Source organism: Balearica regulorum, chromosome 25 (genome assembly GCF_011004875.1).
Source record: "Balearica regulorum gibbericeps isolate bBalReg1 chromosome 25, bBalReg1.pri, whole genome shotgun sequence".
NCBI lineage: Eukaryota > Metazoa > Chordata > Aves > Gruiformes > Gruidae > Balearica > Balearica regulorum.
Window position 1 is genome coordinate 4798712 of NC_046208.1, and position 27475 is coordinate 4826186.

The window sequence follows — 27475 nt, forward strand, 5'->3', positions numbered from 1 at the left end:
GTGCACCCTGTTTAAGACCAGCCCGGGGAAGCATCCCCGTCCCCAGCAAAGATGCGGCGGGATGGAGCCGGAGCCTGTCCTGCTGCCAGCAGCGCGCGGAGGTGGGCAGCGTGCCCGTCCGGGCTGTAGCTGGAGTGCATTTCCCATCCGCTCTCCGATAAGATGTGTTGTTCATTCATCGCTGCGTGTTGACCGCAAGCCAGGCAAGAGGGCCTGCGTGGTCTACTTGGAGGCAGAGGAAATGCTGCTTGGCGTGGTAATCCATCTCCCAAAGAGCTATTGAAAGAAGAGGCTGTGCTGCTGGCTCCTCCGTGCTGGAGCGTGGTTTGCAGCAGTTCCCTCTGGATTTCGTCGGGGGCTGAGACACGCTGGTGTGATCTGATTCCAGCAGTGCTCAGGGCTGCTCTGGAGCTGCTGACTGCTCTTGAAAATCTGCCCATCGATGGGGACAGCGCGAGGAAGGCTAGTCTGGGTGCCTGCCGTGGTGTGCAGGAGCGAGGAGAGCTCAGGGAAATAACGGGAGGCTTTGCCTGGGGTGTAAATCAGTGGGTGACCTTGGAGATGAGCCAGCAAAGCCGTTAGTGATGCTCTCACATGGGCATGACTGTCGTGGGCAACAAACCAGCTGATTTGGAGAAAACGGTTGTGCAACTGTGGAGAAGTTTGCATGGTAGCTGCACACAGGCGATGAGCAAGGTGCTGGGCAGTGGACGGCCAGCGAAGCAAAGGAGGGTTGTGCAACACAAAACTCTTGGGCAATGCCCCAGAAGGGATGGGGAACGGGGCTCTTCCCTCGCCCGTTCTGTCCCTGCCGCCGGCTGCCATCCTGGCCCACAGTGAGGGTACGACTGGCAGCCCCAGCCCCTGCTCCACCCCACAATTAACCTGTGTTTGCTTATTAGGGAAGCTACAAGCCTGTGCAAACACTTCCATTTGCTTTTGATAAAGTGAAGGTAGAAAAAAATCGTGCCCACGAGGTGTGGCCAGTCCCGGCAGGCTGCTCGCGTGGGTCTGGGTCGTGTCGGGTCCGGGCTGCCGAGGGCCATCTGCCGAGGACCCGGAGTCCCTCCCTGCCCTGAGCACCCGGAGGGTTCCCGTGTCACCCGGCCGTGCCGATGCTGTCCCCAGCCCCGCTGCTCTCCAGACAACCGCAGTGTTTGTCCCAAACTTGGCCCGGTGTCGCTAACGGCAACTGCTAATTGTTCTCTTGTTCTGTACTATATTTAATTCCCCACTATTATTTTTTCCCCTTTTAATCATAAAAAGCCTAAATTTCCCTCGGGGAAGGTTATTGGCTCAAGTGTGGAAATATACCTGCCACTTGCACGGAGCTGAGCCACCGGGGCATTGGCTGTATTTTTAAATCCAAGTACAAAGTGTCTTCGATGCGAGCGACGCTTAACCCTTCGCGGGGAGGGAGGGAGGGAGCAGGGGTCCTTCCCCTCTTCTCTGCTCCCGCTGCTCACCCTGCCCATCCTCGGGGTGGGATGCACCCACCCATGGGCTTGGACATGGGGGCAGGAGGGCGGGCAATGAGCAAGCGTGAAACTTGAGGAATTGCTCTGTTTTGCCCTATTTTCCTACGGCCGCCTCCTCTCTGTCTTCTCAGGGTGAGACCAGCGTGTGGGCATCCTCCCCCGCGCGGTGAGGGTCCGTCCAAGCAGGACCACGTGTGCACCAGCATCTTCTCCTTCCCAGGCCATCTCCTGCCACCCCTGCGGGGACGGAGGCTCAGGTTCTCTGAGGTAACCCGGAGCCTCAATACCTTTGAGGATGTGGGCCAAAGTCATCCAGTCTGAGAGCTATTTTGGGGGAGCGTGGCTGCTCCCGTGAGACCTTGGCACAGCCACAGTCGGAGACGACCAGGCGCGAGCGGAGGCACAGATGGGACAGGCGGGAGGGAACCGGCCCTCCTCTCTGCTGGTTAATGAAGTCGCCCGAGGGGGTTTCAGCCCTGCCCCAGCAGACCTTGGCTCGCCCGTCAAAAGGCTGCTGGGGGGGAGGTTTGGGTTTGCAGCTCAAGTAAAGCAGATTTGGGGTCTAACCCTGGTCACTGGGGATGCACACAGTATCTTCCGCACCAAAGGAGTGATTTTTTTTTTTTTTTTTCCTTCACTGGTAGCTACTCTGGGCTCTGAAATCCTCAGGAGAAAGAGATTGAACCAACCCCTTTTTTTGACAGCTACAGCCCAGAGTCAGTCCTGGCCCAGCTCTGCTGCGCTCCGTGGGGTGGCTGGGGTGGGAGGATGGTGCAGCAGCGTGAAAGGCACCATACAGAGCCTGGACGGCTTTTGTGTTCATCCGTGGGCAGCAGCGGGGTCAGGGCGCAGCTGGAGCCAGTGAGATGAGGGGGCAAACTCGCCTCCTGGCCGAAGAATCCCCCTCTTATGTGTGTCTGTCAGCAGAGCCTTCCTGCTCCCCCCTCCGCTCATGCACAAGGGACCGAGTGTCTCCCTTCCTCCTCCTCGAACAAAGGAGGCTACAGTTATTTTTTGCTTTCTTCTTCCAAGTGGCTTCACCCTTGAGTTCCCAGCCTTGTTCTGGGATGCCTGAGGAGACCCATGCAAAAGGGGGACCTGGCAGGGTGCAGGGATGCTGCTCGGGTACCGCTGCCGCCCCGGCCAGCATCCCTGCTCGCCGTCCTCTCCATCAACGATATATTTGCTCCCAAAGCACCTGGACAAACTTGACCTCTAGTTGGGCTCCTGTCCAGCCCTGGGGCGGGGATACGATCCCGGCTGTCAGAGGGTTGCGGCATGGTTGGGAAGCCAACGTCATCCCACGTGTCAGGGAGTGCTCGCTGCCGAGGGCCATCGTGGGAAGGGCGTGCAGGTAGAGGGGAGCTTTTGCCAAAGGAGCATCCTGTGGACAGGGCTGGGGGGGCCGGGAGGTGGCCCTGCAGTTTGAGCAGTTGTCTGCAAAGGAGCAATTTCAGCATGAGAAGAACGTGGCTCTGACCCTGCCAGAGATGGATACCATACCTTAGGGATGGGGATGACTGTTGCTGGACTGACTCACCAGCTGCCTCTCTGCAGCCGCTTCCTCTCTGGGAGGCAGAAACTCCCAGTTTTTATTTATCATGTGGCTTAAAGTAGGGGGTAAGGAAGGAAACGCTCTTATTTTTAACTCCGCTATCTCCCCGGGGCCTGGGGCAGCGAGTGCTGGCACAGCGAGGTGGCCACCTTGCTGCATGTGCCTGTGAGCATCCCCATGGCCAGGGCTGCTCACTCATCTGCAGCCTGTTTGCAGCTCCCCACGTATCTTCGGGTCTGAGCCCACGTACAAAATGTCCCTGCGGGCTGGGAGCAGCCCAGAGACCCTGCGCAGCGTCACGACACGCAGGGTGGGCAGTCTGACGGCTCAGTGTGGTCATAGCTGCGCTGAGCGCAGCTGAGAGCGACTGAGCCACAGAGGAAATGCACTTTTTTTTTCCTCCTAGAAGCCACCTGTCTGTGCTGCCGCCTGTGTGCTGGCAAGCCTTGGGTGGCAGATGCTGGGGGTCCCCATTCGTGCCCACCACAGCGACAGAGCTGCCGTGTCCCAGCCGCTCAGCCAGAGAGCTGGAGCTGCATGTTGCCCTCCCAGGGCTGGAGGACGGGAAGGGTTTCATCCATCCAGGGAGGATCTGGAGATGTGGAGATGCAGTGCCACCATCCCCAGGGTGCAGGGTAGGCAGGGGTGCACCCCTGAAACATCTTGGGTTCCCCATCCTCGACTGAGCTGAGCCGGGACGTTCAGCCCCGAGCACGGGCTGGACGTGGTGTCCAGCACCCCGAGCGCGGGGAGGGGGCTGTCTCCTGCCGTGGGTTTTGTCTTGCTGCTGCCTGTTCTCCTGGGTGGGAGAAACCAGGCCGCACGCCTGTGTGTTTAGTGCAAGGGGGGTTTTGCACTTCCAAATGATCTTCACTGCGCAGCGATCTGCAAACATCAGCCGTCCCTGGGGTGAAGGGAGGACTGGTGCATGGGGAGCCCAGTTTGGGCCAGACTGGGAGAGGTGGTGTCTGGCCCGGCTGTGCCCAGCGAGGCTGGTGGGACCGCTGTGGGCACCAGTATGAGCACGCTGCGGTGCCCCTCGGCCGAGGTGCTGTTTGTGCCTTAGATCAAAGCAGCCGATCTGTACACAAAGTTTTGGTCTTTGATTCCTTGGGGGCTTTCTTTGAGCTCCTGTTGTGAAAACTTCATTTGCTTTTAACAGCAGCAAGTTTTTTTTTTCTTATGATCTTCTCTTTTCCCCCTCTGTTGCCCTGAGATAAAGGCTTCTAAATTTGTCCTGTGCTGAAAACGCAGCTAATCCTGATGGACCTGAATTCGCATCTCCCCCGGAGGAATTGCACTAATTTTTTTTCCCTTTGTTCTGCCAAGGGACCTGTCCGGTTCCTAGTGGAAAAAAAAAAATATCACTATTTAGGGCAAGGTTTATATTCCTGAAACCTATGTGTTTGTTTGTGAGAAAAGAGGACAGGAGGGAAATAAATGAGAAAAGCATCATGCTTCCCCCCCCCCCCCCCTTCTGATATGGCTTTTACAGCAGGCAAGTTTTAATTAAAGTAAGGAACTAGGGCACTTGTGCTGTCCAGAAGATGCTCTGAGGATGCGGTCCTTTTCCACCGGTGTTACTTTGGGAGCCCAGAGCTGCTTGCCCAGCCCTGCGGTGTTGGGGTGACTGCGGCAAGGCTGCAGGGACAGGGTGGGCTTCGGCGGGTGTGGGGGGGCTCCTTCCTGCTCACAGCTCCTGGGGGTGATGGGTGGGTTGGGTACGGCGGTGTTGGGTGCCGGGTGAACCCTGAGGCACCCCCAGGTCGGATGGGGCTGGAGCGTCACTCTGGTTTGGGGGTGCAGGGGGGAAGCTCGTGCATTGAACGGCGCGAGGGTTTGGGCGATGGTGCGGGGGCAGGAGGGGATGGAGGTGGTGAGAGGCGAAGCGGGGATGAACCGGGCCGGCTTGGGAGCGGCACGCTGGCAGGAGGCACCTGGGCTTCGGGAAGCCACAGGTGCTCGCCTGGGGCAGAAAAATCCAGCGAGAGCCGCCTCGTCCGGCCCTGGGGCTTTCCCTGCTCCTTTCCCCGCTCGGGGCCGGTCCTGCTGCGGCTGGGGAAGCGCCGGCCCGGGGGCGGGGGGCTGCGGGGCTCCGGTCCTGCTGCGGCTGGGGAAGCGCCGGCCCGGGGGCGGGGGGCTGCGGGGCTCCGGTCCTGCTGCGGCTGGGGAAGCGCCGGCCCGGGGGCGGGGGGCTGCGGGGCTCCGGTCCTGCTGCGGGGTGGGGAGCGGGATGCAGCAAGGGCGACACAAGGACCTGGGCGGGGGGGTCCTGCGCTGGCAGGAGAGGGCTGGGGGGGGGCCGGGGGCCTCGGTCTGCCTCTGCCGGGCTCGGGAGGGTGCAGGCGGCTGGGGGGACACATGGGGCACAGCCCACCGGCCACTCGCCTCTGCTGGCGGGCACCGAGCGCGGCGGTGCTCCCGGCTGCACCCGCCGTTCCGCTCCGGTGCAGGGAAACCCCCCGCGCCCCCCACGGCTCCGGTGCCTTTCGGAGCGAGGAGCGCGAGTGGGGGGAACCCCGACGGGGGAGGCTGGCGGGGGGGGGGGTGGTGTCTGTCCTGGGCCGCGGGGTCCGAGCACCCCGGGACGGCGGCTGGCCGTGGGGAGGCGACACGGGGGGGAGCCGCGTGAACGGGAGCGGTGGCGAGTCCGGCGTGTCCCCCCCCGCGGGGCCCGGGGCCGCTCGAGGGCAGTGGGGTGCGCGGCCCCCCCCCACCCCACGGTCCCCACGGCGGGAGGCGGGCGGGGAGGGGGGGGTGGGGCCTCTTTTTGGGCACCCCCTCCCACCCCCCCACCCCCCCCCGGCGGCTCCGGTTCTCCTCCCAGGCCGAAGCTATTTGCATGCTTTTTCGCGCAGGACTTCCTGCTCGCTCTCCATTGGCTCCAGGTAGGGAGCCGGGCAGAGACGGGGCACGGGCAGCCGGGCAGAGCTCGGGCAAACCTCGAGCTGAGCTTCATCCCCCTCCTTCCCCCCTGCCCTCCTCCTCCTCCTCCTCCTCGCCGCCCGCCCGCGGCTGCCCGGCTCCCCTGGCTCCCTTCCTGCAGAGCACATGTAAAAGTTGTGCCTGGGGCTCCCGCTGCCGTCCCGCTCCCCTTGGCTGCTGGCAGGGAGCCGGGCCGGGGTCACCCCCCGGAGCAGGGGGCTCCGCTCGCCCCATGGTGGATTTCGGCACGGGAAGGTGACTTCGGGAGCGAGCGGCACCCCGCCGGGTCGAGGGCAACCATGAATGAGATGTCAAGCTTCCTGCATATCGGGGACATCGTCTCCCTGTACGCCGAGGGCTCCGTCAATGGTTTCATCAGCACTTTGGGGTGAGTGAGACCCTCCCGTACCTGCCGGGCAGCGGGCCCGGGGGCAGCCGGCCACCATGGCGGGATGGGATGGGATGGGATGGGATGGGATGGGATGGGGGGGAAGCGGTGCTGAGCCCGCTGGGAAAAGGAGCCGCAAAGCTCTGGGTGCTGCAGCAAGGATGGGCGCAGGTGTTGGGGAGGGGAGGCTGTGTGCCTCCGGGCTCTCCCCCAGCTCCGGTGGCTGCCGGGGGCAGGATGTGGCCCTGGAGGGACCCTGCAGCCCACCCTCTCGGGCAGCCGCGGCCAGAAACTGTTTCTCCCCCATTAAGGTCTGGGGGGAGACAAAATGGGCTTAAGTGGGGTTAGGAAGGGGTTGCAACGCGTGGCTGAGCGGGTTGGGTCCGGCAGCCGGGATCCCTCCTGGGGCACGGGGTGATTAAATGCTTCCAGCCCCGGGTGGTGTGGCTGGAGGCTGCCGTCTCCCAGGACAGGCAGCGATGGCTCTTGCTGCCCGCCACAGGGTCCCACGCACCCGGCGGCCGAGCTTGTAGCGGGAATCACTGCAGGGTCACCAGCACGCAGGGTGCCCACGGCCACCAAGTGCTGCTCAGGGCTGGGGGACTGGGGCCCTGCCACGTCCCGGCTGAGCCAACTCCTTGCAGCCCCCCAGACACACCAGCATGGGCGAGGGTATCTCTCAGCCCAACCTGGGGAGACGAGCAGAGAGCTCGGGGACCCATCCCTTGCCCCTCCTGTTTCCAGGCGTAGCCAGGCCAAGACCTTCAGCGATACCTTCTCTATCCTCTGGCTTCTCAATCCCGCCGGGATTGTCCGATGCCCCTGGGCACGGGTGGGTTTTTCCTTACCCCGAAGCGGGGACCCAAACCTTGCCTGCAGCCCCAAGCTGGTGGACGTGGGTCTGTGTCAGCACGCCTGCCCCACGCTGCGTGTAGGAGCGGCTGAGCTCAGCCAGGAATGCTGACTTGGATGGGATTCCTGGGGCAGGAGCTGCCCAGCTCTATAATCTGCGATGAATGCACTTGCTCCCACATGCCTATGTATAAACCGGAGACGTACATACCTTCGCCTACACGTGTTCGCGCACCCACCGCTGGGCACACGCAGCCTCTGGGTTAACGCTCGCCGAAGCCTTCCTTCAGCCGGCTGCGCCATGCTGCCCAAAACCGGGCAGCTGTGTGCAACTGGGTCGGACCCGGGCACAAAAGCCCTGGGCGTTCAACTGTACAGTGTCGGGCAGAAGGTCCTGCGCACGCAGGATGCAGCCTGGCTGCACCCAGCCCTCCCTGGACGGGCGGGAGGACGTCCCCAAGGTCCTTTTGGAGAGGTTTGGTAGCTCTCCCAGCGCCAGGGCTGTCCCGAGGCAGGGGCTGCAGACTCGGCAGCTCAGCGCTGAGCGTCCTTCCAGCCTGGCTGTGAAATCGGGTCCGGAGGAGGCTCTGCAGGGACCCAGCACTGCCCACGCGGCAGATCCCAATGGCTCACCCTGGGCTGAACGAAGAGGCGTTTAGACTCTTTGGAGCTCCGATCCGTTTGCAGCTCTGGACCCCAGGTCCCCCTTTTTGCAGGGTGCTTCTCTAGACTTACGAGCATCTGAAAAGCAGGGCTTGCTTGGAGGCCCCAGCGCGGCTTTTGCTGGGCAGCCCCACTTTCCTGAGGTTCTGCTTTCTCCTGGTTGTTTCCTGCCCTCGGAAATTGTTTTCCCTTGTGCCCTGCGACCCAGGAGACCCAACCACACCCTAAATCACTCCTGTGGTAAGGCACTGGGTGACTTACTGAGAGTGCTTCTCCCTAGCCATCCTGCCACAGCTTGGGACCTTATTTAGCTCATTTGCAAGGCAAATGGCTCTGCCAGCCCCATGGCGGGTGCTGCGTGCCCGGCTGAGCACCCTGCTCGAAGCGCTCCCTCCATCCTCCCTCACGGAGGGCAGGAGGGGCTGGTTTTGGCTGTGGGATCGCTGGGGGTCTGCAGTGGGATCCTCTGTTTATCTGGGATGATACGGAGTGTCTGCAGGCGCCGGTCCCAAGTGTCACGTTAAGGGATGTACCCCAGTGTGCCGGTGCTGTGGCATCCCTGTGCCAGCACCCCGGCAGGGCAGCGAGCTCCTCCCAGGAGCGCTCCCGGGGTCTCTGGGGTGTCCTGGCTGATGTGGGTGTGAACATCAACGAAACGCCAACCTGGCGGTGCTTACAGGCGGTGCCGTGGGACACGCAGGGCTCTGTCCGTCTGTGCTGGGGATGCACCGCCGGTGGGAGGCACAGCGGAGTTCGGAGCCGCTTGCACCAAGCTCCTCCGCAACCGTGTTTGCAAAACGCCCGGAGAGGCTGAGGAAGGGGAAAGGGGTCTGACAAGAGCGCAGAGGAGAAGGTGGGGTGCGCACTGGAATTTCTTTCTCCTGCCTGGCCCTGCTGTGGCTCGTGCTTCGCGTTAAACCCTTTAACCCCAGTGCTTAGTCACTGGTGGGGACTGGCCCCGAAGCAGCAGCTCTGGGAGCCCCTTTGCTCCAGCAGCGTCGTGAAGCCCTGCCCTGGGCTGCGGGGAAATGCAAAGAGAAGGAGCTTGGCCAGGACTGAGCTGGCATCCAGGGCTGCTGCTCTCACGTCCTGCCCGCAGAGGACGGGGTGCCATCGCTGGCAGGAGCTCGCCAGGCTGGGAGCAGCTTCCCCTGGAGCCCCGGGTGCGGGGGGTTCCTGGGGGCTGGACCGGCTGCTTGTGCAGCACCGGACTTCCCTCAGCAGAGAGGTGTCCCACGGTCAGTGGGATGCCTTGAAAAGCACCAGGGAAGCAGAATCAGGCCCCTTATTAACACCAAGTCTCTATTTTATTTTTTCAAGTGCTTTCCTCCTTTTGTACAGGGAACTTGCTGAGGATGATGGAGGGGGCTGGTGGCAGAGGTGAGGGGAGCCCTGCAGCCCCCGCTGAGCCGCCTCTGCTCCCAGCCCCCCAAATCGCACTGGGGAAGGCCCCCAGGCACAAACCCTTCCTCCCACACACCCTCTCTGCAGTGGGCGTTTGCTCTTGAGGAGGAAAAACATCCCACCGAAGGGTGGGGAGTACTCCTGTGTGCTCAAGTGCTGGGCTAGGTGGGGGAACGCTGAGCCAAAATACCCAAACTAGCTAAAATGCTACAAAGACAGCCCAAAAGGAGGAGGTTACTTAAGAAGTCCCGAGGGAATGCAGGGCGAGAGCTGGCTGCTGTAAAGCAGCAACGCCCCGACGTGTTGGGGGAACCGGGCTGTAGGCAGCCGTGGTGCTGGTTGCATCCCTCGGCTGTGCTGCTCAGCACCCTGGGAGCAACACGGTCCCTTGGGGAAGATGGGAGGGACGGGAAGGGTGTATCGGAGATGCCAGAGGTGGTTTGGGGAACATGGGAAGGTGCCCAGGACGAGTTTGTGAGATGCAGGGACCCCAGGGTGGTCTGGTCTTCCCTCTTGGCTCAACTCGAGGGGAGGGGCTCTGCGGGGCTGCCCGACTTCGCCGCCATGGCTTCGCTGCTGTTAATTAAAGGTGTCCGAGGAAGCGGCAGCTTGAAATAGTTTGGGAGAAAAGCAGCCGCATGGGTCAGGGATGTGGGTTGGCGCTGAGCAGCAGCTTCCCCAGGGCATGGCATGGCAGCTCACCGCGGGGAGCTTGTGTGTGCTGCTGCTTTGCTGCTTAGGGTCTAGCGCTGGTAACTCCTGGGACGTCTGTGCTTGGGGAGCGGGAACTTTTGGGACAGGATCTGGGATGGGAGGAACAGCCGCTGACGTGGGGTGCTCTGAGGGGATCACCCAGGCAAAGCAAACCAGAGGCCAAGCAGGGAAAGCAGCTCGGAGACCTTGGTTTGGTTCCTGCTCCAGCGTGATGGATGCGGTGATGCCGGGGGCTCGGGGACCAGCACTGTGGGCTTGTAGAGGGGAGGGGCCGGTGGCAAACCTGCCTGAATGGCAGTTGCCTGTTTAAGGTGAAATAACACCTTTGATAGCTGTAATTGTGATTGCAGGTGGATTTGCAGGGTGGAGCAGCTCAGGGAAATGCAGCTGGTTAAAGGGTAACTCCAGCTCTGCCGGGTCAGGACGAACTCGTCTCTGCGGGGAGGAGAAGCACGCAAGGCCAAGAGCAGCTTCCTCCTCCCGGCGCTGGGACAGCGGGAGAAAAAGCTGCATTTTTATGTCTGCCCTGCGTTCGCTCACTTTATTTTTATTGCTCCCCGCGGCTCAGTGCCCATCCTGCACCCCGAGCCGGAGGGGCTGACCCAGCCCTGTGCCCAACGGTGAGCTCTCCTCATCATCATCCTCTTCCTCGCCTCCAGGGGTTGGCGGGCTTTGTAGTGGGGTGCTCCTGCCTGGGTTGGGGCTCCCCTCCTGCCAGAGAGCTCCTTCCCCGTGCATCCCCGGACCGCAGCGTGCCGGGGCTCCTCTCGGCATCGGATGCGCCACAGCCGGGGAAGACTCTCTCCTCTTCCCCAGCCCAGGTTCGCGTTGCAGGAGCGGTGCCTCCACGTCAGCCCCAGCTGGCTGCCGTCCCCGGGGAGGCTCGGGGTGTCCGACCGCTGCGGATTGCAGCGCTGGACGAACTGCTTTTCCCCTGACCTCCGGCGAAGGCTTTGCCTCGCGCGAGGCCAAGCACGCTGGCCCCGGGCCAGGGAATCACTTTGTGCTCGATTTTATTTTTTTTTTTTTGTCTTTTAAAGCATGCAGAAAGCCCCACTGGAACCACTGCGATGACTTGCACGGCTTAAAACTAACCAGATGCTCACCCGCGCTTTGCTGGGCTGCAGGCAGCAGGCTCATCGATGCGCAGGATCTGGTCCCTCGTGTTCCCGGGCGGTAATTTGAAAAGGCAAAGTGTGACATTTTCATCGGTGCATCCTGCTGCTTCGCCCAGGATCTTCCTCCAGGTGCTCAGACACCAACAACCCCTTTTCTCATTAACACCTGGGAAATGAAAGCTGCCCTCCGCGTGCCCGGCGTCCTCCCGCAGCTCGGCGCTGCAGCGAGCGCCCGCACGTCCCCACTGCTCTAATAGCAGAGGGAGCTCTGCTTTGCCCCATCCCGCCGTGCTAATGCGGGTGATTAGTGGAAGTGCATCCTGGCCCCAGCAGTCACCCAGGTGACTCATGTCCACCCTGTCAAAATCCTTTTATTTTCAGCAGTTTTTAACTGAAGAATGTTAGTCTGGAGTATCAGTTTAATAAAAATAACACTTTGCATTCCTGCAGAGAGTGTAATCCTAGGATTAAAGATGCTGAAACTGCCTTGAGATCATTAACTAATTAAGACTTCCAGCCTGGCAGGTCACTATCTCTAATCCTCCCTGGTGGAGCGGTAATGCCGGGCGCAGGGAAGTGGCAGGCGAATGCCGCAGGCAGAGCTGGTGTGGGTGGGAAGCTCCCACGCGGATTACTTCAGCGCTGAAAATGGGCCACGCGGGTCAGGTGCTTCCTCAGAGACCCCCAGCCACGATGATGGAGGATTTTTATTTTTTAATGTGCACAGATGAATTGAACCCTCTGCTTTTGTAGGCACTGGTGGGAGCTGGGCACGTGCCGAGGGTGGGTGCTTTGCTCCGTGAGCCTGACCGGGGAGCGGGGGGAGCTGGGGCTCAGCCTCCGGTGGTCTTCGCTCCCAGGTGCTTCAAAAGCGTTTGTTCCTTCCCTGCTGTCGTGGCCCTGGGAAGAGGCGTTGTGTCCGGGCAGCCCCAAACGCCCTGCGCTGCCGACCACGCACGTTTGCAAAGCCAAGGCAGCCCTGTCTGGCAAAGAGCTCACCCTGCGTTCCCTGAAATCTTGTGGGTTTGGGGTTTTTTTTACAATCTTCTAGGTCTTTGCTAATTGTTTTTAAGGTTCTGCTGCCATCGAAAGCGTTAGAGAAATTACTTTTCTCTCTTTAGTCTAAGGTTAATCTCCCCCAGCCCCAGGGAGCTGGTGGCAGGGGCAGCAGCAAAGCTGGGCGTTCAGAGCACCCTGCCAAGAATGCAGCAGCACTGGGGTCCCCGGGGTCCCCATCCATCATCGCGGAGGCCAAATTCCTCTCTGCCTAGCTATTGAAAGGAATTTTCCCCTCCTCCGGAGAGCGGCCGGGCTCGGGGAAGGAGGCTGGAGCTCCGTCTCCAGCAACGCTTTGGCTGTTGGGTTTGTTGCGGGGGTTGGGAGTCCCTTGGAGAGCGGAGGGGACGGCACGGGCTCCGCTGTGCCGCTTGCTGCCGTGCCCCGTGCACGTGCCTTGTTTCTCCAGGCTGCATCTTCTGTCCCAGGGACGGAGCTGCTCCCGCAGTGGGTGCTCCCTGCCAGGATGGCGTCATGGGTGCATTCCTACATCCCCTCGCACGCTCGCCGGCTGCCCGAATTCAGCCTCCGCAGGTGGGGACACGCTTCTCGCTTCCTCGCCCGGGGCAGGAGCTCGGATTCTCTTGCTGCATCGCTTCCCAGGGGCCGGGAGAAAGCGGGCGAGCGGGTACAGCCTGTCTCACTGGAGCACCGAGTTCCCTTGAAAGCCTCGAGGGCCGTGCAGATGAGCTCTGGGTGGCCCCGGCGCGAGCCCCTCGGGCAATGCTCGTCCCGCCGCACTTTGGGGGCTGAGCAGAACCTCGTGCCGGGTTATACTTCACTGTTCTTGGTAACTCTGAAAAGTGACATCCCATCCATCCTGAAATCAGTCCTCAGCACCCAAGGTGAAACCTGCAGGATTTTGCTCAACTCTGGGAAAACAAGGAGGTGGGCAGGGAGGACACACAAAGCCCTTCGCATCTGATGGGCAGAGCCACCACCTCTGATCAGATAATAATAACTGGTTTCGATGGGTCCCTGCCACCTCCATCTGCAGCAGCTACACGCTCTGGGTGCCGGTGGGGTGAGCTCCCAGCCGGAGAAGGAGAACCATTGAATGAAAGTCGAACTCATCACGTTTTTGCCAGGTTAACGGTGAAATAACACCACAACCAGTGCACCGTGCCGGGGGGTGGATTCGGTTCAGCCGGGAGCTGGGCAAGGCAGGATTTGCTCCGTCAGGACGCGGGCGTCAGAGCCTCCTGCACGGGTCGCTGGGCAAAGGCCCCGGGAGCACGGCTGACACGAAGCAACGTGGGTTTTTGCTGCCGATTTGTATCTGCTGCTGTTTGCCCCAAGGGACCGGGATGAAAAACGCACGTGAAAGAAATGGCGGGTGGTGGCGAACAAGGGGTGACGTGTTCGGAGCAAGCGCCCAAGAGCGGCTGCTTGCTCCAGGAGCCGAGCATTGTCGTGCTAAATATTGATAGAGTGCAAACGGGTGGGAAACAGGAGACACAGCTTTTGATGTTGTCGCTTTGGGCCAGGTGACGGTGGCGAAGTGGTTTGTGGTGAAGCCACTCCGCTCGCTCGGGCCCCGCTGTCACTCACTGCTGACACCCTGCTCCCGCTTTTGTCCCCGTGCAGGCTGGTGGATGATCGGTGCGTGGTGGAGCCGGCTGCCGGCGACCTGGACAACCCGCCCAAGAAATTTCGAGGTGAGACTGGTGCTGGGCTGGGGCAGCTCCATCACTGCCGTGAGCAGCCTCAGGGACGATGTTGGCCCCGAGCATCCATGCCAGGGACGGGGACCGGGGTCCCGGTTGTCCCAGCTCACCTGGGGCCGGGAGGTGCTGCTTGTCCTTTGCAGAGGAGCCCGGAGGGATCTCAGGCAGCCTCTGTACACTTGTTGTTGTGGCTTGGCCAAACCACCTGCCCTCCTCTGTTTGCCTCTGGGGGCATTGATGCATTTACTGGAACCATCCCTGCAGTAGGACGGTCCTCGGGACCCCGTAGCCCAGCCCTAGGGAGCATGGGTGACAGGAACCGTCCTCTGGCCAGCCCCAGATGCATCCCTAGGGATGCTGGCAGCTGGGTGTCTACCCACCAGGAGCCAGGGACAGGAGGGGCAGATGGAGGGGCAGTTGCAAGAGGCAAACTATTTTGAGGTGAGCCAGTTAGCGCTCAGCACTAATTACGTCTGCTGTGCTTGGCTGCACCTCAGAGAGAGCCGGGGGATTAAGCCGCCCATTTACAAGGCAGGCAGGGCTTAGGGAGAGACGGTAAATCCCGATCTGTCCTTGGCTGTCACGTTTTGGGCTGCGTCGTTTCCCCGGCGCTCGGGGCCACACTCGTTATTTCCCATTTGGGCGAGGGGCAGCCCCGGCCGGGGCCAGGCGGAAAAGGGGATGAGTCAGTGGAAGCCGGGACGGCTCCTGGCCTGTGGAAACGGTCTGGAGAAGCCAGGACAGGCCGCCAGGAAAAGCAGATCGTGCGTCCCGCTTCCCTGGTTCCCGGGGGCCGGGCGGCGAGGTGCCCACGGCTGCGCTGAGCCCAGGGGTTGTGTCTCTGCTGCACCGACCTGGGAAATGCTGGGTGCGTGCCTGGCTGCCCCGTGGGCTGCCCCGCGTGCTGCAAAGTGCAGGGGAAGGGCCGTGTCCCACAGAGTGTCCCGGCTGGATTGGAGTGCCCGCTGCCCGGAGCATGTAGCTGGGGAGCGTACATAGAGCTGTACAATTTCCTCAAACCAGTGATTGTGGTGTTGGATTTGGGGGTTGGTTTAGGGCAGCCGTTCCTTTCAGCCCAGCTACTGTCATTTCAGGCCCCTTTCTAAAAAAATCTTTAAAAATATCGGTTCCCCACTTCACTTTGTGCCTCCACCTCTTTCTCAGGGTGGCTTTAACAGCCCACAGCAGGGTGCCGTGCAGGCACCCTTCCCCCTGGGGGTCCCACCCAAGCTGCGACCTGCTTCTCCATGGGAGCCATGTCCACTAATTTGTACGTGGGGCTAATTAAGGAGCCATCTGGCAGCTCTCCAGAGTCTCGAGGAGCCGTCCTCGGCGGCCATCGGTGGGCTTTCACCTGGGGCTGGATGGGAAGAGCTGGAAGCAGCCGCGGGGCAGCCGGTGCAAGCCTTGTCGCAGCAGCCACGCCATCTCCCTGCCTGGACATGGGCGGGCGCTGAATCTCTTTTCCAGGCGAAGGTCTGGTCTAGACTCAGCCCTGCTCCACGCAAACCCTATCAGGATATCCAGGCGCTTGTTTTAATGGCCGGAAAAGTAGCGGTCTGCCTTCTCGATAGCTATCACCGCGAGGGAGGTAAAAACAACAGTCTGCTGCTGTTTCCCTGCAGCAGCAAGAGGCTTAAGAGGATTTTCATGTGCTCTTGCCGTCCCGGTATCCTGTGCCCGGACCCTGCCCTGTCCTGCGCTGCGGTGAGGTGCACGTGGGTTGCTCCAGGGCCCGGCTCAGCTTCCCGGTGGGGAAACAGGACCCTTCTCCCACAGTCAGGTCCAAATGGTTTTTTGGAAATGCCAAAACCCACCCAGGTGCCTGTCCCTGCAGCAAGGGACACCCGGCTCGGCCGCCTGCCTTGCGCCGGGGCTTGGCCCTCCGACAGACGCCCGGCACCTCTCGGTTATTTGCTTTTCTTTGCGGTTTCTTTCCCCCCCCAAGGCTCTTCCCAGCCCTGTGTTCAGGCACGTCAGGAAAAAAGCAAATAAAGTGCTTCAATCCTGTGCAGCGCAGGCGCCGCGATGGCTGCAAGGCGAGCGGGCAGCGAGACCCCCCCGGCTGTGCCGCTGCCCGAAATGCCCCGTGTTCCCCCCTGCGGGTTTGCCGGAGGTTTTCCCTCTGTAGCCGTGCTGGGTCGTGGCAGCTCGGCCGAACGCGGCTCTGCTGGGTTGCTCTCGCCGGGCAGTGCTGATGTGGGAGCTTGCCGTGGCTTCCCTCTTTTCTGCCCACCATCTGTCTTGCAAAAAATTGTCGGTGCTTAGGTGTGGGTGCCAAAATTTCCAGCTTCCAACATCAGCTTTGCTGGAGACTCTCTGTGTGCAAACCACTCCGTGCCTCAGTTTCCCTCCTTGCAAAACAAGGCTTTGTATTGAGACGGGGCTGTCAGGCAGCCCGTCCCGGCAGGGCTTGGAGCCGGGGGTTTGATTTGTACCTGTCTCTTCATAGCTATGTTGGGTTTTTTTAACTTCCCCCCCCTTTCTAGCAGGTTCTCTTGCAGCCTAATTAGCAATTTAATGAAAACGATTTAAGGTGCTGCAGGTGGCCCAAGTGTTTCTGTAGCCCTGCTCGGAGGCAGGGGCAGAAGGCAGCCGGGCATTGCAGCAGCTACGCTCCATCCGATGGAGAGCCCGGCGTCGCAGCCTCCTTGGCGCGGGATGTGCCATTAGCAAATAGACCTGTAAAACGAAATGTGAAACTTGGCCTCTTCCCAGCAGCCCGAGCCGGTGAGAACTGTGCTCTGCGCTTGTTTGTTCGTCACTCCCAGGTAAATAAATACGAGCTTGCCAGCGACTCGGGACTGGGGCCAGAGATGGAAGTGATTTTTTTTATTTTTTTTTTTCCTCTTCTCTTTGTGTCTGAAGTTTCTGGGCTGCTATTTCAGGCGTAGTTAGGGTGATCTGGGCTGCAGAGCCCTTCCTGCCCTCGCCCCGTACAGCTTCCAGCCCTGAGTGAGGGTTTGTAAGTGCCTCCTCGTCTCCGGACGTCTGCTCTCGTGCTTCAGTTCCCAAAGCCTGGACACGGGTGTCTGCGCCTTCCGCCCCCCCATCCCGGCCACAGCAGCCTGGGGAAAAACAGGCAAATTGGGGCAATTTGCAGATCACAGACGTTCTGCAAGTGTTTGGGGGAGCCGGGATGCAAACCTGTGCCCTTCGGGTCCCCAAAATGTTTCTTTTGGGACTTGAGATGCAGCTGTTGACACACAGATTTTAGGAGCGGTTGCTCGTAGCTTCCAGCACTGGAGAACGGCAGCGTGTGTGCAAAACCGGCGTGTCCTGATGGCACGGCCACCGCGGGGCACCCTGCGGTCCGGCTGGCTGAGGGTGTCCCTGGGCAGGGTGACAAGGGAGATGTGGAGACTCCTGCTCGTGTCGCCGTCTCACAGTGCCCGTGTTCTGCCGGCTCCCTCCCTCCCGGCAGGATCCTCTCCTCCTTTGGTGCAGCTGGGCTTCATCAGCACTTTTTCTCCCCCTGAAGTTTTTCTTCCCAAATTGCACGGCCGTTTCCGATGGGAACACTTCTATCATGAGTCCAAGAAGTGGAGTCACTCCCGGACTCATTATTTACCCTGATTTTAAACTAATCCGCCAGCTAATAGAAGGTGACGTGACCCTCCACCGGTCCCAGCTATGTCTGCCTTGGACCCCCAGCAGCAGATGGGGTTGTTGTGGGTTTGGGGGACCATCTCCCGGGGACACTGCTGGGACGGGAGCGGTGTCCTGGAGGAGCACTCACTCCTGCCCCTCGGTGACATTGGCCCTGCCGGCTGGTGGCCACGTGGCTGCTGCAGCCTCATGCTTGCCTTCCTCTTCTCCCAGATTGCCTCTTCAAAGTATGTCCCATGAACCGCTACTCTGCCCAGAAGCAGTACTGGAAGGCCAAGCAAACCAAGCAGGACAAGGAGAAGATTGCGGACGTGGTGCTGCTGCAGAAACTCCAGGTGAGTTCCCTTGGGTCAGTTGGGTGATGATGCCCCAACCTCTCGCCGTGCAAACCCTGATATGTTTTGCTTCCCAGAAAGCAGCCTGTCTGGGAGGCCAGGACCTGCCCTGGGTTTTGCTGTGCTCAGCATCCCTCTGCTCAGCTCTGTTGTCTCCTGTCCCACCGCCCTCTCACCGTGGACCGCTAGCCACAGCCACCTTTTCCAGAGGCACGGCTCCTGTAGCTGTCAGCTCTGAATTAATCATGGCACATTGAGACAGGAGCTCTGTAAGGTGCTGTGGGCTGGCAGTCCCCAGAGGGACCGGCCCCCAGGGACGGGTGCTGCACCCTGGGTTACCCTTCTCGTCTGATGCTCTTACCCGGCCTCGGATAGGAGAGGCAGTTGAACCTTGGATCCTGCCACAGGCTCCCGTCGGCTCCTTTGCTTTCGTGCCATGCCTGCATGTGTGTCCTTGGCACGGGGGACAGCCCTGGGCAGCGCGGCATGGCCAGGCTCGCTCCGTGCTGTGACAGAGCGGGGCGAGTACAGCAGCGACCAAGGAGCCACGGATGGTTTTATTGTTCCCAGTGCAAGGGAGATGTCCCAGGGAGGACCTGCAGAGGAGGATCCAGGGGGCTGAGCAGGCAGTGAGAGGACAGAAAGGTTAGCGGTGCTGCTTTTGGGATGGGAGGTGACATCCACCTGCCTTTCCACCCTTGCTGCTGTGTCCAGCCTCAGCTCTCTCTGCCCTTGATGCTCCTTGTGCAGAGGAGCCCCTGGCAGAGGTGCTCTGTGGGCGCAGCCCCACAGCACCCAGGGGTGCCTGGCACGGAGGAGGGAGCTGCTGTGGCCAGGACCTGCTCCAAAGGGCTGTGGAAGAGAAAGGCTCCTGTTGAATTCCATGAGGTTTGGAAGAGGCCCATGTTAAACATTGCATAATCAGGTCAGACAGCTGGCGAGGCCCCGAGGATGATTCATAAAACCAAAGCTCAGGAGAGATTCATTAAATTATCTCATCAGGCTTCAAGCCCAGCCCCACAGGTCCCCCAGTTTTGCCTTTGGGGAGTGAGGTCTGATGCGGTGTCCAGACAGGGTGTCCCGGCTTGGTTCGGAGATGCCGGGACAGGGTCGGTGCCTCTTGCTGTGTGCAGCCATACGTGGTCGCTGGTGGATGGAAACGCTCTTTTCCTGCTCCGCATAGACTGAAACTTTTAATATCGGCAGCTGTATTGGCCGTGACTGGACAGAGAGGCTCATTTCTGAGCCTGATTGATTGCACCTTGGTTAAGATTTGTCTTAAAGAGATTCTGTCATTTCCTTGCTCCTTTTCCGCTGCTCCCGGTGTTGCCCTTCTGGCAAACGCTCCCTCACGTCCGGAGCTGAGCGCTGGGAGAGCCCGGGCAGGGAGGGAGCTCTCTACAAAGCACTGCCCGTGCTGCTGCGAAGCCCCTGGATGTCCTGGCAGGACGCTGGACTCCAGGCTGCAATTTATCAGCGTCTCCCACAGCCTGAAAACATCTTCCAGCTCACGGAGATAATTTCCTGAAGCGGAAGCAGTCCAGGTCTCGAGCGGAGGAGCCCTGCCCAGCTGTCTGCAATGCCCACGGTTGCCTTTCCGAGCTTGTGCTCTTGCACTCTTGTTTTTAAGTGTTTTTAAGGCTCAGTGTTTTCTCGGCTCGGAGGCTGTAGGGGCAGCCCGATGCGGTGCAGACATGCTGCGGAGGCTTTCCCCCCGCTCTGCTGGCGTCTCCCCATCCTCCCTGCACCCTCCCAGGCTGCCCACCCCGTGCACGTCCCTGACACCCCCATCCCACTGTGGCCTGGGGACAGACCCTGTCCCACCCAAGGGACACGCTGGGAACGTCAGCCCCCGTGGACTTGCGTGCTCAGGGCAGACGGTTCCCACTCCTGGCCCCACTGGCTTTCGGCAAGGGAGGAGCTCAGATCTGGATGCAGATTTAGGACACGCTGCGGTGCTGTATCTCTCGCCGGAGCTGTGCTGCTCCACGGGTTGTTGTTAAACTCCCAGCTCCGCATCAGTGCGGGATTTCTTGGCAGCAGGTTTATTTTCCTGGTGGCAGCAGCCACCACCACAGGGCTCACGTTCCCTGGGTGGCACCCAGAGCTGCACGGGGACAGAGAGTTGGCTAAGTGGTGGTAACATTCAAAAGAGCAAAGGGTTTGTGTGCCAGGCGTGCCCAAAGCCCCAGCATCGCCTGCTCGGGCACTCACGGACCTGCCCCGTCCTCCCACAGGGTGCGGAGCCAAGATTCCAGTTGTGTTTCCCAATTCCTTCTGCTCTCAAGTGAAAGGAGACGAAAGCAGGATGGGGAAGGGGAGATGCTCTCCCAGCTACATCCTTGGCCAGCGTTTCCCATCCCGGCTGCAGGGAGGCACAGGGCTGGCGCTGCCCCGGCTGTGCCCGGGCTGGTGCCGGGGCCGTTGGCGCACCCTCGCCGTTCCCAGACAGATCCTGCCTTGCTCCCTGTACGTCGACGTTGCTCCTCCGACTGCCAGAGCCACTGCACGGAAAATGTTGGTGGTTTTGGAGAGAGGGGCTGCAAGCGGTGCTGAGCAATCCACTCTTGGGGCATCTTGGCTGGCAGGGACCTATCCTGCCGCATCCACTGCAGCAGGACTGGACCTGCAGCCATCTCCGGGCACAGCACCGCCAGCACGGCACCTTTTGCTCTTCGGTCTTGGTGCTGCCGGGAGCCCCCGGTCCCCACAGCCCTGCTGAGATGGGTGCGTTGCCCTGGCCTGGCCCACGCACAGAGTCCCCTTTCGGTGCTGCCCCGTAAGACCTGCTGGGGTTTTAGGGGAATTGCGGTGCCATTTTGTCCCTGTCCTAATTTAAGTCCTCGGTTTAAAGCTCGCATGGACTTCATACAGCTGCTCAGGGCCACACCAGGGTCCCAGGCTGACCTCTCGGATGCTGAGGACCATATTGTAGCTCTGGCCTGTGTTGTCTGGGGGACAGAGGGATGCTGGTGCTGCATCCCAGCCATCCCGTCCTCCCCCTGGCTGAGGGTGCAGACGGCCCCTCTGGGGTTGCTCCTGGGGATGAGGGTGCTACTACACTCAGCTCTTCTCCTTTTGGTGTTCAGCATGCAGCCCAGATGGAGCAGAAGCAGAACGAGACAGAGAACAAGAAAGTGCACGGCGACGTGGTGAAATACGGCAGCGTCATACAGGTACGGGCGCTCGCTCTGCCCTCCTCTGCGCTCGGCCGATGGGTTTTGGGGGAAGATGCACAGATCCAGCACATCTGAGTCGGGCAGCTGCTGGGAAGGGGCTCGCGGGATCGCTCCTGGGTACGACCAGCCCTGGGGACCGTGGGGGGCTGTGTCGCCGCAGCTCAGCCTGGCATTCGCCTTCCCAGCTCCTCCACATGAAGAGCAACAAGTACCTGACGGTGAACAAGCGGCTGCCGGCCCTGCTCGAGAAAAACGCCATGCGGGTGACGCTGGATGCCACCGGCAATGAGGGATCCTGGCTCTTCATCCAACCCTTCTGGAAGCTGAGGAGCAATGGAGATAACGTGAGCGTGGAGCCAAAAAGGCCCCAAACTAAGCTGTGCAGAAAGCACCGTGCGTGCTGCCTGCCAGGGCTCGCCTCCCCGCCGGGCGCCCGGCCTCATCCTCGCTCCCCCCTTTCCCATTTTGCTCCCCAGGTAGTCGTGGGAGACAAAGTCATCCTGAACCCCGTCAACGCCGGGCAGCCGCTGCACGCCAGCAACTACGAGCTTGCCGACAACGCCGGCTGCAAGGAGGTACGAGGAGGCTGGGCTGGCTGCACGGGGTCTGGCTTTTAGGGCTTGCCTGGGGCTTTTTCCTTTTTCTTCCTTTTTTTTTCCCTTGTGCCAGGGATCGTGACCTCGCTCTCTTGCTCCTTAGGTGAACTCAGTCAATTGTAACACCAGCTGGAAAATCAACCTTTTCATGCAGTTCCGCGACCACATGGAGGAAGTGCTGAAAGGGGTAAGGAAGGAGGTTCGGCCACCCGGGACACGGTGGGCTCTGGGGACCCGGCCCCGGTCCCTCGCAGGGGCAGGACATGTGAACAGCCGTTTGGCTGTGTGACAGGGGCAGAGGAAAGAGATCCTGCCCTCAGGACCTGAATTTCTAGGAGAATTCGTCACTTGGAGAACTTAACAGCAAGCTAGAGTTGGATATTTTAGGATCTCCTGGCAGCGGGTACCCAGGGGGCATGAAATTACCCTCTGCCTCATTGTATTAAATTGGCTCTCGAGGACAATACGAGGCACACGTAGTGCCAGCAGCGGCTTCTAGCTGCGAGGACAATTTTCAGCTGTTTAGCTGTGCAGCAGGGCTGGCTGTTGCCTGGGAAAGGAACTTTCCCTGCGGAGCTATTGTTCAGGGCTGAGGTCCTCCAGGAAGCAGCTGGATGGATATTGATTGTTATGATCTTACAAACCCTCGTCCTCAGGCACCACACTTATCCCCCGCTTCCCACATCCACTGCATCCTCCTTCCCGGGGCCTTAATGCCTTAAACACCTCAGGAGCGGAGCCTCTGCCCACTCCAGAGGTGTGAAATGGTGGGTTTGCACCCATTTTACAGCCCGGGGAGGGGAAGTGGAGAGAAGTGACTCGCATGAGTAATTGGAGCGATGGTACTGTGGAGTGAGGGTGCCCTGTGCCCGTGCAAGGTGCCTTTCCCTGGGTTGAGAGGAGCGTTTGTGCTGCTAGAGGCAGTTTTAGCACAGCTCAGGATGCTCCCACGGTCCTGCCATGCCACGGCTGGGAGCTGTGCTCTGCTCTGGACCACGTCCCCTTGCAGGGAGGAGCTATGTTGGTTCGTAGCCCGCATCCCTGGGTCTCACCACCACGTCCTGGTGCCAGGGGGACGTGGTGAGGCTCTTCCACGCCGAGCAGGAGAAGTTTCTCACCTGCGACGAGTACAAAGGCAAGCTGCACGTCTTCCTCCGCACCACCCTGAGACAGTCGGCCACCTCGGCCACCAGCTCCAACGCCCTGTGGGAGGTGGAGGTGAGCGGGGAGGGGATGGAACGCGTGTCCGTGGGCTTTCGGGGTGCCTCCGTGGGTGGCTGCGCTTTACCGGGGCGAGGTGCTAGAAGCTGTGGTTATTTCTATACGTTTCCACCCCTGGTAGCCTGACCGCCCTGGTGAAAGCCCGTGCGAGGCTCGAGCTCCACGAGAGCACTGGGAACCGCGGCTGCTGGTGGATGGGCACCGGTTGCTGTCTGAGCTCTGCGCCCCGAGTGTATTTGCTTGCAGCTGCCTCTGAGACAGGACGGGACTCTTATCACCGGCACGTTTGCCCGGGGTCAGCGCAGGCTCGGAGGCAGGATCGGCGCCCCGGCTCCCCGCAGCCCCGCGCGCCGTCGGCTGAGCTCTCCTCTGCTTCTCCCAGGTGGTCCACCACGACCCGTGCCGAGGGGGAGCCGGGCACTGGAACGGCTTGTACCGCTTCAAGCACCTCGCCACGGGCAACTACCTGGCTGCGGAGGTAAGGGGGTGAGCAGAGGGATGCAGAAACCCGTCCTGCCCTGAGAGGCTGGTGCCATCCCTTGCGAAGGCAGTGCCCGCCCGCCCTCAGAGCGGCGATGCCCAGGATTGCCTCTGGCCCCGCTCGTTTGTTTTCGGAGCTGTCCTGCCCTGGGCCTCTGTGGCTCCTCCTGCTCGCGGGAGGCATTGACACCGGGGCTTGAGCATCGTCCCCGGTTTGCAGGGTGGGCTTTCCCCCCTGAAATCCCTCACCCCACGGTGCAGGGGGTTGCTTGCCAAAATTGCTGTTCCTGACTCCTCTTCTGGCCCGGGGGAGCAGGAGGGGGTGGCCGGGGTTTTCCTCTGTTTGCTCGCTCTGGGCCAAGAGACTGTACCGGCACGACCTCCTGGTAAGATGGAAGCGGGAGATAATTCATCCTGCTGCGTTTAACTCTTCCTGATCAGGTGTGGCCCATCCTCATCCTCTGGTCCACGGCAGCATCCAGGGCTGTCCCTGCCTGCGGAGGGTGTGGGCAAAATCTGGGCCTGGAAACATCATTTGCCAAATATTTTTGCTCCTTTTTAAGACCTGTTCAAGGCCTCCTGATAGAGGCACAGAGAGGTTTCCGCACTTAGATAATGTGGTTTATATGACACAAATGAGCTGCCAGGACCAAGGGAAAGACAGTGTTACACCCTGCTGCGGGGGGGTCTCGGTGCACCATGTGCCAAAGGTGCTCCCAAGCTGGAGAAGACAACCCAAGGCAGCCCCCAGGGCCCCTTCCACCACTGCATGGTGGAAAACAGCAAGTGCTGGGGCTCTGAGATGGCCGCTTTAAACCAAAAGACACTCGGGTGACGTCCTCTGCAGAGGAGAGAAGATCAGAGGTTGGTCCCCATCCCGGGCCGGTGCTGCCCGGTTTGCGTTGCTCGCTGAGACCTCAGCCTGGGGCCTCGAGGGATTTACAGCAAAGGCTCGTCTTGCCGCAGCGCGGAGCCCAGGGTCCGCATCCCATGGTCACCCCGTCCCACCCCTCACGCTGTGCCCTGGGGATGGGTCGTGTCCTCCGGCCCCATCTGGGCAGGTGTCCTCTCTCTGCGATGTGATCGAGGAAGGCAGGAATAGAGATAATGCCCCATGCTCAGGGTTTTGGAGGGACCGAGTGGGAGGACTGATAGCTCTCTTTCATCTCCCTCTTTAACTTTTCAGGAAAACCCAAGTTATAAAGGAGACGTGGCTGAGCCCAAAGCAGCGCCCACGGTGAGCTGTGTGCAGCCTCGCTGGCAGAAATGCTGCTGCCGCTGCCTGAAATCACGCCGTCTCTTAGACTCTGCCTGAAAGCAGGGAAATGCCCCGAAACAGAGCCCGCCGTGGGGACAGTGCCCGCGCCGTGCTGCCAGGTCCCGCGTGGTGCCGAGGCTGCGGCCGGAGGCCGTCCCGCTGTCCAGCAAAGCATCCCCGCGCCCCACGCTGTAGCGTAGCATCCCTGTGTCCTGCTTGCGAGAGGACCCTGCCGAAATCTGTTGGAGGGGTCCCAGTGCATGTTGGATCCCCAGGCCACGGGGGAGTGCTGGTAGCAGAGAGATTTGGACTTTCAGGGGGTTTTTCCTCTTTGCTGTTGGTGAGATTTGGAGAAGGGGTGGCCTCGTAGCTCAGGTGCATCACGCCGTGCTTGTGCTCTTGCAGCCCCTCGTGCATCTCTGCACTGCAGGGCTCAGCCCGGCATCTGAGCAAAAGCTTCCGCTCTGAGCGTAGCCGCTGCGTGTCTCCTCTGATGCCGCGTGCGCAGGGAGGCCGGGCTCGGCGGGGCAGCCGCCCCACGCCGGGCTCAGAGCCGCTTTTCCCGGTGCAGGGGGGCAGCGGCCGCGCCAGCCGCAGGAACACGGGGGAGAAGATCAAATACCGGCTGGTGGCCGTGCCCCACGGCAACGACATCGCCTCCCTCTTCGAGCTGGACCCTACCACGCTGCAGAAGACAGACTCCTTCGTCCCGCGGTACGTGAGCACGCGTTGCCGGGGAGGGATTGAAACAAAGAAGGGAGCTTTAATTGCGTGGTGTGAAATTGTGGCAAGTCTGTTCTTGGGCGCCGAGGGAAATGGGTGCTGGTGTGTCTGCAGGAACTCCTACGTGAGGCTGCGCCACCTCTGCACCAACACCTGGATCCAGAGCACCAACGTGCCCATCGACATCGATGAGGAGAGGCCCATTCGCCTCATGGTACGGCCCGCTCCCCGCTCCCGCCTGTGGATTTCTCCCCTGTGCCCCATAGCCCTTAGCACGCTCCTTCCCACCCAGCGCCCAGCCTTGCCCCAGGGACCGCGTACCCTGATGATCCAAGCGGGTGGCTGGACCCCAGCCTAGAGCCCATCCCAGTAACCTCGAGCCCACCCCAGCCCTTCCGACGGGCACAAACCGGGTCACTGACTCCAGCCGGGTTGGTGGCAGATGGTGGGGATGCGCTTGGTGCTGCCCTGACTCCGTGGTGCCGCTTCCCTCTTGCTTCTCAGCTGGGCACATGCCCCACCAAAGAAGACAAAGAAGCTTTCGCCATCGTCTCTGTGCCCGTGTCTGAGATCCGGGACCTCGACTTTGCTAACGATGCCAGCTCGATGCTGGCCAACGTGGTGGAGAAGATGAATGAAGGTTTTCTCAGCCAGAATGACCGGAGGTAAAAAGTCATTTTCCCTGGGAGATGGGGCTGTACTGGGCTCCTCCAAGGGCTCTCCAGCATCGCTGCAGGATGGGGCCCCTGCCTGGGTCCTGGTGCCAGCGCTGTCTTGCTTTCCTGCCCACAACCCAAATCCACGCCTGCTTCTCCCAGGAGCCTGGCGAGGAAACCAGATAACGCCGCGGCCCCGCTCCGGCCCCTCCTTTGCCGCTAGAAAAATATCCGAGGGGCTGAGAGATGGCCCCACGATAGGGGCAGCCGGGTTAGTCACGGTGTTATTTTTAGGTGGGTGGGTTCTTGGTGCTTCCTGAGCAAACACAGATCGCCCGTGGGACAGAGCGAGCCGCGTCCGCCCTGCCAGCCCGCCCCGTGCGGGTCTCACGACGGTGACTAAGGGGGCAGAGGCGTTAAGTGCAAAATCCCTGGCATGAGTCACGAGCAGAGGCCCCGGCATTTACCCTGGCACATATAGTTTCCTTAGGAGCCGTAGGGGCTGTAAAACCTCTTGCTTCAGGGCAGCCATTACCCTCTGGCAGGGAGGGGAGGATGGGCCAGCAGCTTCCCTGGCAGTGCTCTGAGCCCTGAACGTGGGCTCTCTGGTCCTCCGAAATGCGCCGGCATCATTGCAGGCACCTGAGTCAGGGTGGGCTGCGTGGGGCGGGCGGGCGAGCAGCCCCCCAGCTCACTTGCACCGTGCCCCTTTGCAGGTTCGTGATCCAGCTGCTGGAGGACTTGGTGTTTTTCGTCAGCGACGTCCCCAACAACGGCCAGAACGTGCTGGACATCGTGGTGACCAAGCCCAACCGGGAGCGGCAGAAGCTGATGCGGGAGCAGAACATCCTGAAGCAGGTGAGTGGCCCCGGAGCCCTGCATCCGAGCAAGGCTGAGGTCCTGCGGAGATGTCCTGTGCTGCCCAGGGCCACGCTGGTGTCCAGGGATCTGGACACCCCCATGGAGGAGGAGTGGCTGGTTTCCAGCTCCTGTCCTGGGGGTGCACCAAGCCCTCCTGGCAAGCACAGCTGGTGTCCAGCCATGCGTGGGGGTGGTGGTGCAGAGAGGGACACAGCACTTATCGTCTCTGCCTTTGGGCAGATCTTTGGGATCCTGAAAGCCCCTTTCAAGGACAAGGGTGGGGAAGGGCCCCTGGTGCGGCTGGAAGAACTGTCGGACCAGAAGAACGCTCCCTACCAGTACATGTTTCGGCTGTGCTACCGCGTGCTCCGGCACTCCCAGGAGGACTATCGCAAGAACCAGGTGCGTGGGGGGTGACGGGGGCAGCCCCCATCCCACCATGTGTTGCAAAGCCCTGCAGAGATCTCGGTGGGGCAGGGGTGCAATGCCAGACCCCGACACCCAGCCCGGTGTGCTCACCACCTCTCTGCCCGCTCCAGGAGCACATTGCCAAGCAGTTCGGCATGATGCAGTCTCAGATCGGCTACGACATCCTGGCCGAGGACACCATCACGGCCCTGCTGCACAACAACCGCAAGCTGCTGGAGAAGCACATCACGAAGACGGAGGTGGAGACCTTTGTCAGCCTGGTGCGCAAGAACCGCGAGCCACGGTGCGTGTCTGGCCAAGCCCCGTCC

At 61.0% G+C, this 27475-nt stretch overlaps 1 protein-coding gene across 1 annotated transcript in view; it reads left to right on the forward strand.

Annotated features, from left to right (window-relative positions):
• The first annotated feature begins 5949 nt into the window (after positions 1-5949).
• The window catches only part of ITPR3 (inositol 1,4,5-trisphosphate receptor type 3), a 41787-nt gene continuing 20261 nt past the window's right edge, over positions 5950-27475 (forward strand). Inside the window, exons 1-16 of the mRNA XM_075775667.1 lie at positions 5950-6346; positions 13741-13811; positions 17643-17764; positions 20854-20940; positions 21129-21287; positions 21420-21518; positions 21643-21726; positions 22611-22757; positions 23143-23238; positions 24427-24477; positions 25070-25212; positions 25336-25435; positions 25726-25886; positions 26594-26735; positions 26979-27140; positions 27278-27450. Of these exons, the coding sequence (XP_075631782.1) occupies positions 6258-6346; positions 13741-13811; positions 17643-17764; positions 20854-20940; positions 21129-21287; positions 21420-21518; positions 21643-21726; positions 22611-22757; positions 23143-23238; positions 24427-24477; positions 25070-25212; positions 25336-25435; positions 25726-25886; positions 26594-26735; positions 26979-27140; positions 27278-27450 (1886 nt within the window). The 5' untranslated portion in view covers positions 5950-6257. The remainder of the gene's footprint in view (positions 6347-13740; positions 13812-17642; positions 17765-20853; positions 20941-21128; positions 21288-21419; positions 21519-21642; positions 21727-22610; positions 22758-23142; positions 23239-24426; positions 24478-25069; positions 25213-25335; positions 25436-25725; positions 25887-26593; positions 26736-26978; positions 27141-27277; positions 27451-27475) is intronic.